At 40.5% G+C, this 12,037-nt stretch overlaps 2 protein-coding genes across 4 annotated transcripts in view; both read left to right on the forward strand.

Annotated features, from left to right (window-relative positions):
* Positions 1–2,698, forward strand: part of psmd14 (proteasome 26S subunit, non-ATPase 14) — a 115,263-nt gene extending 112,565 nt beyond the window's left edge. For all 3 annotated transcript variants that reach the window (XM_085986412.1, XM_085986413.1, XM_085986411.1), the window contains exon 11: positions 2,256–2,698. In XM_085986412.1, the coding sequence (XP_085842538.1) occupies positions 2,256–2,354 (99 nt within the window). In that variant the 3' untranslated portion in view covers positions 2,355–2,698. The remainder of the gene's footprint in view (positions 1–2,255) is intronic.
* Positions 2,699–2,796: 98 nt separating this feature from the next.
* Positions 2,797–11,803, forward strand: tbr1b (T-box brain transcription factor 1b). Its single transcript, XM_085986410.1, has 6 exons — positions 2,797–7,314; positions 7,874–8,028; positions 8,269–8,390; positions 8,655–8,813; positions 9,362–9,423; positions 10,072–11,803. The coding sequence occupies exons 1-6, from the start codon at positions 6,638–6,640 to the stop codon at positions 10,928–10,930; spliced, it is 2,034 nt and encodes a 677-aa protein (XP_085842536.1). The 5' UTR covers positions 2,797–6,637; the 3' UTR covers positions 10,931–11,803.
* The last annotated feature ends 234 nt before the right edge of the window (positions 11,804–12,037 follow it).

The following is a 12,037-nucleotide window of genomic DNA, read 5'->3' on the forward strand; positions in this document are numbered from 1 at the left end:
TGCTTAAGTTTTTGGAGTGGGACGAACCCACAGGCTTCTGACTGAGGCGAGAGTGCTACCACTGAGCCAAGGCTGGCACCCAAGACAGGGTGGTGAGAATGTGGAACTCGCTGCCACATGGAGTGGTTGAAGCAGATAACATTGATGTATTTAAGGGGAGGCTCAATGCTTACACGAGGGAGAAGGAAATAGAGGAATATGGGGGCAGGGGGAAAGAGGTAATTAGAGTGGGAGGAGACTCTTGTGGAGTATAAACACCAGCATAGATCAGTTGGGCTGAATGGCCTGTTTCTGTGCTGTAAATTCTATGTAATTCTATGAACCATGACTTCTAGCTGTTCGCTTTCCATCCCCAAAATTTTTTGCACTTGCTCTTTGGTGTTGTAGTTTTCTTTAAGGTTGCGCTCCTCCGAGTTGTCATTGTCACAGGTATTCAGTACTGAATTTTCAGCTTTCGGGATTCCTGCACTGTTTTCTGTTTCGACTTCCTACCCTGATGGATGGTTACTCGCTTCCCTTCCTGACTAACTTATTCTGCCTGCGTCGTGACCATCTCATGGAATGTGCATTCCAGGAATCCTTCAACCTTCATTGTGTCAGTGTTGTCAGCTGCTCCTGAAGTTCAGAAACCTTGAGCTTGAGCACAAACAGTCGAGGAGACTTTCTGAACGTGTGATCATCCAGGACAGCAGAAACATCCAGGACCTCCTACAACTTGCAGACACCACACAACACAAGTTTCAACTGTTTCCCTCCCACCTCCCTAATCAAACTCTTTTTTTTCCTCAACAGTTTATTAGGATCATACACACCAACTCAAATATTATACTCCAACCCCTCAAATATAATTTTAGAAAAACTATACCTCGAGGCTGAACTCCAGACTCAAATGCCCTTTCACAGTCCACTAATCTCTCACTAGTAAACTCAAATTTATATTGTGATAACTTGTGCAATAGCCCAATTACCACAGGAAAAAACAATAGATCAGAATAGCTCACACCAGCCCACAGGTAAGGTACCAAATAAACAAGTTTAAACAGTCCCTAGTAATGAGCAGCAAAAATTAAGTTAATTAAAATCAAAATATAATAAAATAAATAAGCTTTCAGTACATATGTTCCTGTCACTCCTGCTGGGACTAAACGCCACACACACTGGTCTCTTTTTGCTCCTCCACTGGTCATGATAATTGCTTAGGTCAATCAATTGATCTTTGGTAAAGGAGCTTTGCAGATTTCTATGTACTACTAAATTTCCAGTTTGAGGGCAGAAAAGAAACATGCATTTTTGTGATGCCTTGAATTGTGATATCTACAATAAAGTAACACACTCTTAAAATATTTATATAAATAGATTTGTATATTATCTTTGTATTTTGTGAAAAGTAACATTTTTCAGGTGATTGAACAGCAGGAGTGAGGACGTCTAACGGTAGACAATGCATCAGTGACGTTATGATTGTTTGCAAAAGTAGAAAGATGCAATAAAAAAAACTTGCACCGTCAACATAAAGATACCGTCAACATAAAGATACAATTTCAGGAATATAGCTTCAAAAATTTGGATCAGGTGTTTTGTATATATTTCCTTCCATCCCTGTAACTCACTATATAAAATAACTTGGTCATATTATACTAGATATATCACGATCTTTATTGTGGACAATAGTAACAGAACAGAAACCACAACAAAATGGTTCCTAAGTACTTTTACCACAGGAAAAAACAGTAGATCAGAATAGCTCATCACACCAGCCTGCAGGTAAGGTACCAAATAAACAAGTTGTTGTGCAAGAGGGAAAAATAATGATCTAGAACATTAATAGCTGACACCCTTCAGTGAATTCTAAACTGTAATCCAGTCTGGGAATTTCGGGGACTATCATTTGAATCCCTCCTCTGGGCTACTGTCTGAGATGTGTTCTGTAGTCTTGAAGTATGAATATTATACAGAAATGATTTCATTTTCTAATCAGGAATGTTCAAGTTAAAGGGCCTTAGTTTTATACCTTGTAATTGCTTTGTTTTTAAAAACTGTAAAACATTTTCAGTTACATTGTTTAAAGCTGGACTACTAACATGTTACTGGAAAATAGACACTATAATGGCCGGTTATAGATGTCATTATAAATAGAGTACCTAAGAATGTGAATGCTACAAAAAAAGTGAGAATCTACATAGGATATTTTCACAAAATTATTGCCTTGCTTGGAAAATGACCTATTAATAGCTTGTATCCTGATTGTTTCACAGGATCCAAAACGCCATTTGGAAGAGCATGTGGATGTAGTGATGACTTCAAATATTGTGCAGTGCCTAGCAGCCATGTTGGATACAGTTGTATTTAAATAGTGAACTGTAATACTACAAAGTATTAATGCATTCTGTTATATTTTCTTTTTTGGATTGTGTAGTTTATATTCGATGACTTGTAATGCTGAGGCTGCTAAAGACTTTACTTATCAAAAGCATCGACATTCGGCACCGTTAGTCTTAGATGCTATCAACGGTGCAGTACCTGTCATTGTTGTTGCTTTTGAATCAGTTGTTTAGAACAGATCTATTTCAGTCTTATTTTTCCTTTTTTTTTTAAAACTAAGTTTAAACCATTGTCCAAGTTTGATTTCGATATTTTTATTAATGTAATTTTCCTTTGGTAGATCTCAAACTATTAATAAAATAAAAAAGTTAATCTATCTTTGTATTTGTATGGTACCTCTTCAATGTCACGAAAATCAGATTTGTTCTATCTAAAACGGATTCCGTCATTTATGAAGACTTCAAAATGATGTGCTGCAGGGTTTTTAAAGCGCAAAACCTCAACTAGACACACAAAAGCAGTTATACATTTCTCTGATCCTTCCTTGTTTATTAAGAGCTGTTCAGCGCTGCAGAGGTAGCACATGTCTAACACCTCTAGGGTCGTAGCTGTGAATATGGCAGATGCTAAGGTCAAACTAGAATCTCGTCTGTGAAGAATGACATTTCTCAACCAACTGCTTGGCACAGAGAACGTTAAGGTACATTAACCCACTAATTCATGAATAAGAGGCGCACAAGATTTTTTTTGGAAAATGTTATCTGTTATGATTAACCTTGATACAATCCAGCCATAACTTCCAATGATTGGCAGTGTTGAACTACGATACTTCAAATTCATTACAGATAATCATATTTTAAAATTGATTGTACCACTTATTTGTAACAGGTTGGTGGATTTATATTTTAAGGAAAAAAATTCTAGAGAAACACTCCGTTTTAAATTTGTCTTTGAGTTACAAGTCTCTCACACTTGGGATGGGTCGCATTCCTGAATGATCTAAACACTTAATTATTCCGATATTAACCGTACTATTTCGTCCTGGAAAAAGGAACAAATATAGCCATCTGTAATTGAAATTCAACTCCAAAAAGGATGTAGACAATTTTTTATAATATAGTGCGCTAGGTATCGCCACATTAGCCATAATGTCAAAGGGTTTTTTACTGGAGTAAAAGCCACAAGTCGGAGGTAAAATGAGACAACTTCAGTGAGGATGCAATTTTGCGTTTTGCATAATAATCCATTCGCCGGTGCTTTTAACGTTGAAAATCTATATGGTCGTGTTTCTGAAACTACTTACGAGAAATTTGACTTTTGACTCCACTGTTTGAAGAATTGTTTTCAAAAATCTTGTAATAACATCCTAAGATGCAGCCTGCTATTTTTGGATGAGGACGTCGTCGGGTTCGTCTCTTCAAAGTTTTTCAGTAATCAAGAAAAAAAAGAGTATTCAGTCTTCAACTCTCCAGCTGGTGGATTTTTTCCGATATTGATAGGGAGCTCAGCAGCAATAGTGTTCTGAACATGGGATGGAAACCTCAGTAGTACAAATCTTCATGCAGTATTATAGTGTTGTTGAAAAATCAATCGACCATATTTATTCTAGATTTATGGTGACATTTCTGATCTTAAACAAAAGGCTGTACATCTTAGGTAAACAAAATCTTCCAATCGTTTTTATTGCGACTATGTAGTTATTCGTAATGATTGTATATGCTTTGATATAAAACAAAAACCCTAAAGACATGGTATAATATGCGAGAGATAATAGTGTAATACAAAAATTTAACTTGTAACATGAGCCAAGTAGACACATGGCAGCAAATCCTACTTATAGAAATTCTCAAATTCACTTAAACCCATTGCTCTTCCCTGACTGGTATGTTTGCTGAATTGTTTTAATCACTCGGGTTTAAGTTGCAATGTATGCATTTGTATAATGTAAACATTTTAAACGCCAAAAAAAAACAATTGACAAGAAATCACGTTGAATTATTCCTAGGTGTTTGGTGATTTACGAGAGTACGGTATCCTTCACTTTTTATTTTAAAATGGTATGGGGTAACCGATGGAGTTTATGGGACAAGTGTGGCGGGTCTCTGGGATATAGTGGGCCTGAACAAAGTTACTTTTAAACTCACCCCTGACATGAATTTAATGCCATAGGAATTATGACGGCGATCCAAATTTCGAATATGGAACTTCGAGTGGTATTGATACAGGATCACCAGCACGGCCACCAGTTGTGTAGATATATTTAGTTTCTCAATAAAACCCCTAAATACTGAATTCCATTTTGTGTGTCGACCATTGATTTCTATATCATTTAGTCACTATTTTTCAATCTTTGTAGCTGCTTTTCATCTTAGAAATAAGTTGTGGCTTGCATAGTTACTAATTTAACAATGCTAATTTAAGTGCTTGTAAAAACTACATTTCCACTCGAGTAGGAAAATAAAGCTCATAGTGGAGCTAGTGAACCTGGAATGCAATTTCAAGTACCATTTCAGTCGAGCAGTTTTTAGCGATAAAAACTGTCAGTGTCCACCATATCACTGGTTCTTTCACACAGAAAAATAATTGGTCCTTTTCAAGCTGTGGTGCGGAACATCACAGGGGAATTCTGTTATTCGCGAGGAATAATTGTAAAAAGGCCATTTTCATTGACTGCAAGGCATCCAACTTACAGAAGGGCAGAAAACACATATGCAAATTGAAGCAATAATATTTAGTAAAACATAGACAATCACATTCACTTCATCTTATAGCAAAGCTGACATGCACCAAATATTTTTATACCTGCTTTGTAATTTTATGAATTTGAAAATTCAGTTTAATATAATTTATAAATGGGTAATTTGGTATAGTTACTGTAGATTAAAAATCTCACACCAATGATGCTTTGTACTAAGGTTAATTGAAGTCGTGTGATGGCTGACAGTTTATAAGTGGAGTATAAATGGGACATTCTTAAAACAGCCTAAATCCCTCATATGCAAATTAACTAATGATTTGCAAGGTGTAATTATGAATACGTTTTGCCAGTTGCTATTGATAACTATCGCCATGTGCAAGTACTATTCTGAACTACTTTAGCGATGTCTGTTCAAAACCGCCGTGAAAGCGTAACGTTTCTTCTTTAACGATGCAACCCTGAAGTAGCCGTCTCGAGGATGCATCGGGTATAACAACTTTATTCCCAGTGCTTTTCCCAGGTCATTAGAAAGGAAATGAACCGAGCACACTTGTAAAATTTATTCAGTTCTTTACATTTAAGCATTATTTTGTAACTTCACAGTTACTTAATATTTAAAAGATCAGAATGTTCTCCATGTACTGAAAACCGTGACTCATTAATATTACATATTTGCTCAATCTCTTACGATTTGTTCACATTATGCTGTTTGATATAACTTTTTGAAGTGCGAATTAAAAAATAAATGTTTTTGAAAATAGTAAAATTGTGCAGTTGGTGCTAGTCTTATATTTTTGCGCTTCACAAAAAACGAGGATTTTTTTAAAATCACAGGACCACTAAAAGATACCCCAAAGGCATCAAGATGCTTTATGCAAGTCCTAAATATTTCAACGGCGACCTCCTGAAATACACATTAGCTAATGTGACATGTAATATTGAAGTACTATCGTAAACTATTGTACACAAAATAGTTTGAACATCAGATCACAAAAAGGACACGACTGTGATATTGTTGAATTGCGAGAGCACCACACTTCAAATGAGTGACTGTTCCCCTATTTATAGTTGAATACTTTTTCCTGCAACTGGTCTGGGTCACTTAACTAGTTTTTGTTGTCTGATCTTTAAATAATCAGTGTTTCGGCAACACAGATGTTTAAAAGCAAACTCCGAAACAATTTAAGGGACTCTTATTCTTTACCATTTAGCCCGATTGTATCCATAGACTCTTCCTGGCTGTAATACTGTCCAAAAACAGGGGGAGGGAAGGTTCCTTGTTAGTAACACGCAGACTGTCTTTCTAAAATGAGATCATCTTGCAATTTGCCATCATTGCCATTAGGACTCAGGTGATTATCCTAATTAATGTCTGTCTAATTAAATTACTGTCAGCAGTTAACCAATAGCAAGCGCCGTTTCATTAGCTGTGCAACCGGGAAGATCAAAAGTGAGTCCTTCGTTACTACTGCAAAGTGTCAATTGGCCAATCGCTTTTGGGGGAAAAAACTAGTACAAGCCTTTGTGAGAGTGCTTAAAGAATTGCTTTCAAGCGGGTTGGGTTTTTGCATCTGCTGTTGAGTGTTTCTATAGGGTGAAGTGCTTGCTTATTTAGCTATGCAGTTGGAGCACTGCTTATCGTCATCTATAATGCTCTCTAAGAAATTTCTGAATGTGAACAGCACTTATCCCAACAGTGAGCTTGCTTTGCACGATCCCATCATCTCGGCCAGTGACAACCTCGAAAGAAGTTCACCTCTGAAAAAAATTACCAGGGGGATGACGAATCAATCAGAGGCAGACAATTTTCCTGACTCCAAGGACGCGTCGGGGGACGTCCAGAGAAGCAAGCTCTCTCCTGTTTTGGACGGGGTCTCTGAAATTCGTCATAATTTCGATGGATCAGCGGCAGACAGATATCTCCTGTCACAATCGAGCCAACCACAGCAACCGACTGCTCCCAGTGCTATGTTTCCTTACACTGGCCAGCATGGACCAACACATCCTGCTTTTTCCATTAGCAGTCCGAGCAGGTATATGGCTCACCATCCTGTGATCACAAATGGAGCCTACAATAGCATTCTGTCCAATTCTTCTCCCCAAGGCTATCCGGCCACTGGTTACCCTTACCCTCAACAGTATGGACACAGCTACCAGGGAGGACCTTTCTATCAATTCTCTTCTGGTCAGCCAGGACTGGTTCCCGGCAAAGCCCAGGTGTACTTGTGTAATAGGCCGCTGTGGCTTAAATTCCACAGGCATCAAACGGAAATGATCATCACTAAGCAAGGCAGGTAAGTGGACCTTTTTCGTTCTCAAAGCCACGTACTTTCACCATTCTAGGTAAGACGGAAGAGCGAACGCTTCCCAACTGCAAAGTGACGAGAATTAAATCAAAATACAGGCTACTTGGGAGACATAACGCCATGTCTATTTCTTTGGGATGGTAGAAATGGCAAATCGAGTTTCTAAAGGCCGGATATCTCTGACTGGAGTGAGAAATTGTGATCATTTGTGTTGTGTACAAATTATCTGCTTATAGTCTAAGCGAAAGGCTCCCATAGTTTCCAAAATGCATGCGTATTCAAATAGTTAAATGTACCTGTTAATGCAACTTTACAAGGAAACTTGTATTTGCAGCAACTTTAGAACAGGGATTTCATTCTGGCATCTCACTTTACTTAATACTTCCATATGCTTTTAAGTTAAAATTTTAAGAAACTGGACTACACAGAAAAATGTAGCGAGTGAATTGATGGTACATACCCTGACCCAATCGAACCTAAACACACCGTATTTTAATGTCTATCTGATTTTATTTCTCTTGAATAAGTCTCGCTACTTCTGTTTCAGGCGGATGTTTCCATTTTTGAGTTTTAACATCTCTGGTCTGGACCCGACTGCACATTACAACATCTTTGTTGACATAATTCTGGCCGATCCCAATCACTGGCGATTCCAGGGAGGGAAATGGGTTCCTTGTGGAAAAGCGGATACCAATGTACAAGGCAAGTTTTTCCAGCAATCTGTCCTCCTTTAGGTCAGTGATTGGGACTATTTAATTGTTGAATCACAATTATTTCGGTAAGTGCTTCCCAGAGTTGTCCTGTTTTCTTCAATTATCTTAAAAACCAAACCTGCTGCGGATTACGTGTTTACTGTTTTGCGATATAGCGTCCCAGATTAGAGGAGACAGTCTATTAATGGATTGTGTATGTGTATCTCTATCTCCTGGATGTCTTCTATAGGCAACAGGATCTACATGCACCCAGATTCGCCAAACACAGGCGCTCACTGGATGAGACAAGAAATTTCCTTTGGAAAATTAAAACTAACCAATAACAAGGGAGCATCAAACAACAACGGTCAGGTAACGGACGTATTTTGATGAAATTCCGATTTTTTTTGTGCGTGTGTTTTAATGAATTCCGTTGATAAATCAAGATTAAAAAAAAAAATACAATCAATTAACCGGTGAGTTTAGAGTCCTTGCTACATGAGTGCTAGTTTCGACGAGATGTTATATGACCGTTTAATAGCTAAAATATATGGACAGTAACTGAGTTTGCTTAGCTGGCTGTGGGTTTAAAAAGACAGAGAAAAGTAAAGCATTTCCATGTCGTTTTCCTGACAGATGGTGGTTCTACAGTCTCTACATAAATACCAGCCTCGGCTACATGTAGTTGAAGTGAATGAGGATGGAGCTGAGGATTCGAACCAACCCGGCAGGGTTCAGACCTTCACCTTCCCAGAGACTCAGTTCATAGCAGTTACAGCATATCAGAATACAGATGTAAGGAGTTAACTGGAAATGCAAAGTATAGGATCTAATTGTTCAGCTCTTTGTTTCAATGGTGGTGTACAATTCTTACATTTTTCACGAACATTTTAGCGAGACCTCCCTTTTTAATACACATTTAAAAACCTATTTAATCAAAAGGCGTCGAACATTGAACGACATTTAATACTGTGTAGCGTCGAATGTTTCATGGTATTGTCGATAGTACTTTTTAAAAACAGCTTCTTGAAATTTTAATATTTCTGATCATTTATAAAATATGTATCTCAAATTCTACATTCATTGTCACAGTTTGAGTTATGGGATAGAATCCGGCTCGGAACCAAGCCTGTAATGACTACAACCTTGGTAGCACCAACTGTATTCCACAAATTTAACTTTCTTTATATAAAGGAGTGACTTTTTCGACGCGATTTACATTAATATTTTACGAAGCTGTCTGTATATAGTTTGGTTCCTAAGAAACCGAGTGATTGATTGCTTGAAACAAACCTTTTGAGATGCATTTCTCTTGAAATCAGGGATTTCTTTTTTTAAAACAGATCACACAGTTGAAAATAGACCACAATCCCTTTGCCAAAGGATTTAGAGATAACTATGATACGTAAGTTTGTGCTTTTTTTAAACTTGTAAGAAATCTGCTGAATGGTCGGAGTGGCGTTCCGTTCACACCTACGTTTTAAATGCTGTGATGAATTTTTAAATTGGACATTAGTTCTCCAGTTTTCTGTCAAGGTGTTCTAAACCTGGGCTCTTTTCAATGGGTCGCCAATTAAAATTACAGCGGTTGCTTTTGATGTAGTGATCTCGTATTTCCTTTTAAATAACCCGGTATTTTGCATAATGTTAGGCATGTGTGAGTTGAAGTTGCAAGAAGGCAATATTACAATTTGTTTTGCATTTATTGCGTGGTTTCCTTGAGGATATTGATAGCAAACACCATCTAGTATAGGAATGCGTAAGGGTAACTCGCTTTTTATCTCTCACGGTGCCTGGGGGTGTCTTTTAGGTGACCAACAAGCTGGGCGCTGAGTTGTGAAATAAAAAAACCTGTGTTCTGTTTACATGTTTTCGGTTGTGTGGCTCTTGTTAACTTTTAGCCTCGGCTGCACTTTGTCTTGGGCGGTAAATCCCGTGCGAATCGGTAAATATATTTTGCTGGAAGGAATGTTACAGCGATGGTGATGAGTTGGGTTTGGATTGAACGCCTGCAGACTCCTTACTCCAGTCTGTCTCCTTTCTCCCCTTCTAGGATCTACACGGGCTGCGAGGTTGACCGGCTCACCCCGTCTCCGAGTGACTCTCCCCGCTCTCAGATCGTGCCAGGCACCCGCTACGCCGTCACCCAGTCCTTCCTGCAGGAGCAGTTCGTCAACAACTACGCCAAGGCCCGTTTCCACCACGGAGGCGGCGGCGGCGGCCCGGGGGGTGGCGAGCGGAGCGTCCCCCACAGCAACGGGTTGCTGTCGCCGCAGCAGGCCGAGGAGCCGGCCGCGCCCTCCCCTCAGCGCTGGTTCGTCACCCCGCTGCAGCAGCCCGCCAACAACCGCCTCGACTTCTCGGCCTACGACGCCGACTTCGCCGGCAACGCCATCCTGTCGTACGGGGTGGGGGTGAAGGCGCTGCCGCTGCAGGCCGGCACCCGGCCCCTCGGCTACTACCCCGACCCGTCGGGCTGGGGGGCTCGCAGCCCGCAGTACTCGTGCAAATCGAGCTCGGTGCTGCCCTGGGCCCGCGGCGCCTCCACCAACTCGTACCTGGAAGAAGCAGCGGCGGCGGCTGCGGCGGCGGCCGCCGAAGGGCTGGGCCCGGGCTCGGAGCGCTCGCCGCTGGCGGCCGCCGCCGAGGACGCTAAAGCCAAGGAGCTGGCCGACTCGGCCTGGATCGAGACGCCGTCTTCCATCAAGTCCATCGACTCCGGGGACTCGGGCATTTACGAACAGGCCAAGAGGAGGCGCATCTCGGCCGATGCCGCGCCCCCGCCTGGCCCCGGCCCGGCCCCCGCCCCCGAGAGCCCGGCTCCCCTCAAGAGCGAGGCGCTGACCCCGAGAGACTGCGAGAAAAACTGCGCCAAGGAGATGGCCTTCTACGGCTTCTACTCTCACACCTAACGGCCGACCGGCCGGCCTGCCTCCCTCCCTCCGGGCTCGCGGGCGGACAACAGCGTTTACATTGATGGCCTCCCCGGAAAGTGCCAAAACCCAAACCTGCTCCGAGCTCTTTCAGCAGCAAACGCCGGCTGCCCGGACCGAGAATTCCGTTTGCTGCACAAAGATGCCCCCTTTCCTCCCCCTCTCTGGTTGTGGTGGTGATGATGATGCCTGTGATCACTGGTAATCCCGGGCTCGGATGCACAGGCCGGTGTTTTGTAAACCATGTCAGTGTTTTAATGTGATAAATCATTATAAAACAGTGAAGTTTAAAAGCCGTGTGTTCAACTGTACAGACATTTCTCTCTTTTCCCCCCCCCCCCCCGTGTATTTAAATTGAAATTTGGATATGTAAATCGTGTCTGTACAGGAAACTTCTTATATTCAATTCCTATTTGGCCAGCTTTTATAGTTGGACTAAGCCAGTTCTATCTAATCACATGTACAGATTAATTTAAACGGTAGATCAGTGGCATTTTTGCGTTATTTGCCATCGGATGGCTCGGGTTATAGAGTAAGGTTTTAATGCATTCGTTTTGTAGAAACGTAGACTTTTAGCAGAGTTTAATTCCCGAATTTGCTGCCATGATCCTCTAAGAGAAGTATTTTATGGTCTGTTTGCAATAGGGGCTGGGGGTGGTGGGGGGTGGGCTATGACGCGTTTCAGGGTTGCTATGTAAATTTTGTCTATTCTGTAAAGATATTACCGTGCGTGTATATGGATATACTTTCATTCCGTTCCAGTCTGTGAAATGACTGTCACAGATCCTGTTTGTTTTTTGCCAGTTTGTATACATTCATGTGAAAATGAAATAATAAAAAGTATGGAATCTTTGTGTAGCCTTGTAAATATTTTATTCCCTCCTACAGTTTACTATTGTTGCGGTGAGTTCGAATTTAGCGTAACATGTTTGCAGAATCTCAAATGTATCTTTGATTAGCGGTTGTGATAGTTTTAGATCAAATGTTATTAAATACAGTTAGGAGTGGATTTTCTATGCTTCCGAACGAAAATACATTCCTTTGTTTAGCTTATGGAATTTAATATACACATTTTAATACATAAAA

This window comes from Somniosus microcephalus, chromosome 4, assembly GCF_052327205.1.
Source record: "Somniosus microcephalus isolate GS21.2 chromosome 4, FLI_Smic_1.0, whole genome shotgun sequence".
NCBI lineage: Eukaryota > Metazoa > Chordata > Chondrichthyes > Squaliformes > Somniosidae > Somniosus > Somniosus microcephalus.

What these genes read in the sequence shown, in the direction of transcription:
- tbr1b (XM_085986410.1), top strand. Translation starts at nt 6,638, where the DNA reads ATGCAGTTGGAGCACTGCTTATCGTCATCTATAATGCTCTCTAAGAAA. An exon ending in ATCATCACTAAGCAAGGCAG is followed by an intron (nt 7,315 to 7,873) that starts GTAAGTGGACCT and finishes CTTCTGTTTCAG; the next exon opens with GCGGATGTTTCCATTTTTGA. An exon ending in AGCGGATACCAATGTACAAG is followed by an intron (nt 8,029 to 8,268) that starts GCAAGTTTTTCC and finishes TGTCTTCTATAG; the next exon opens with GCAACAGGATCTACATGCAC.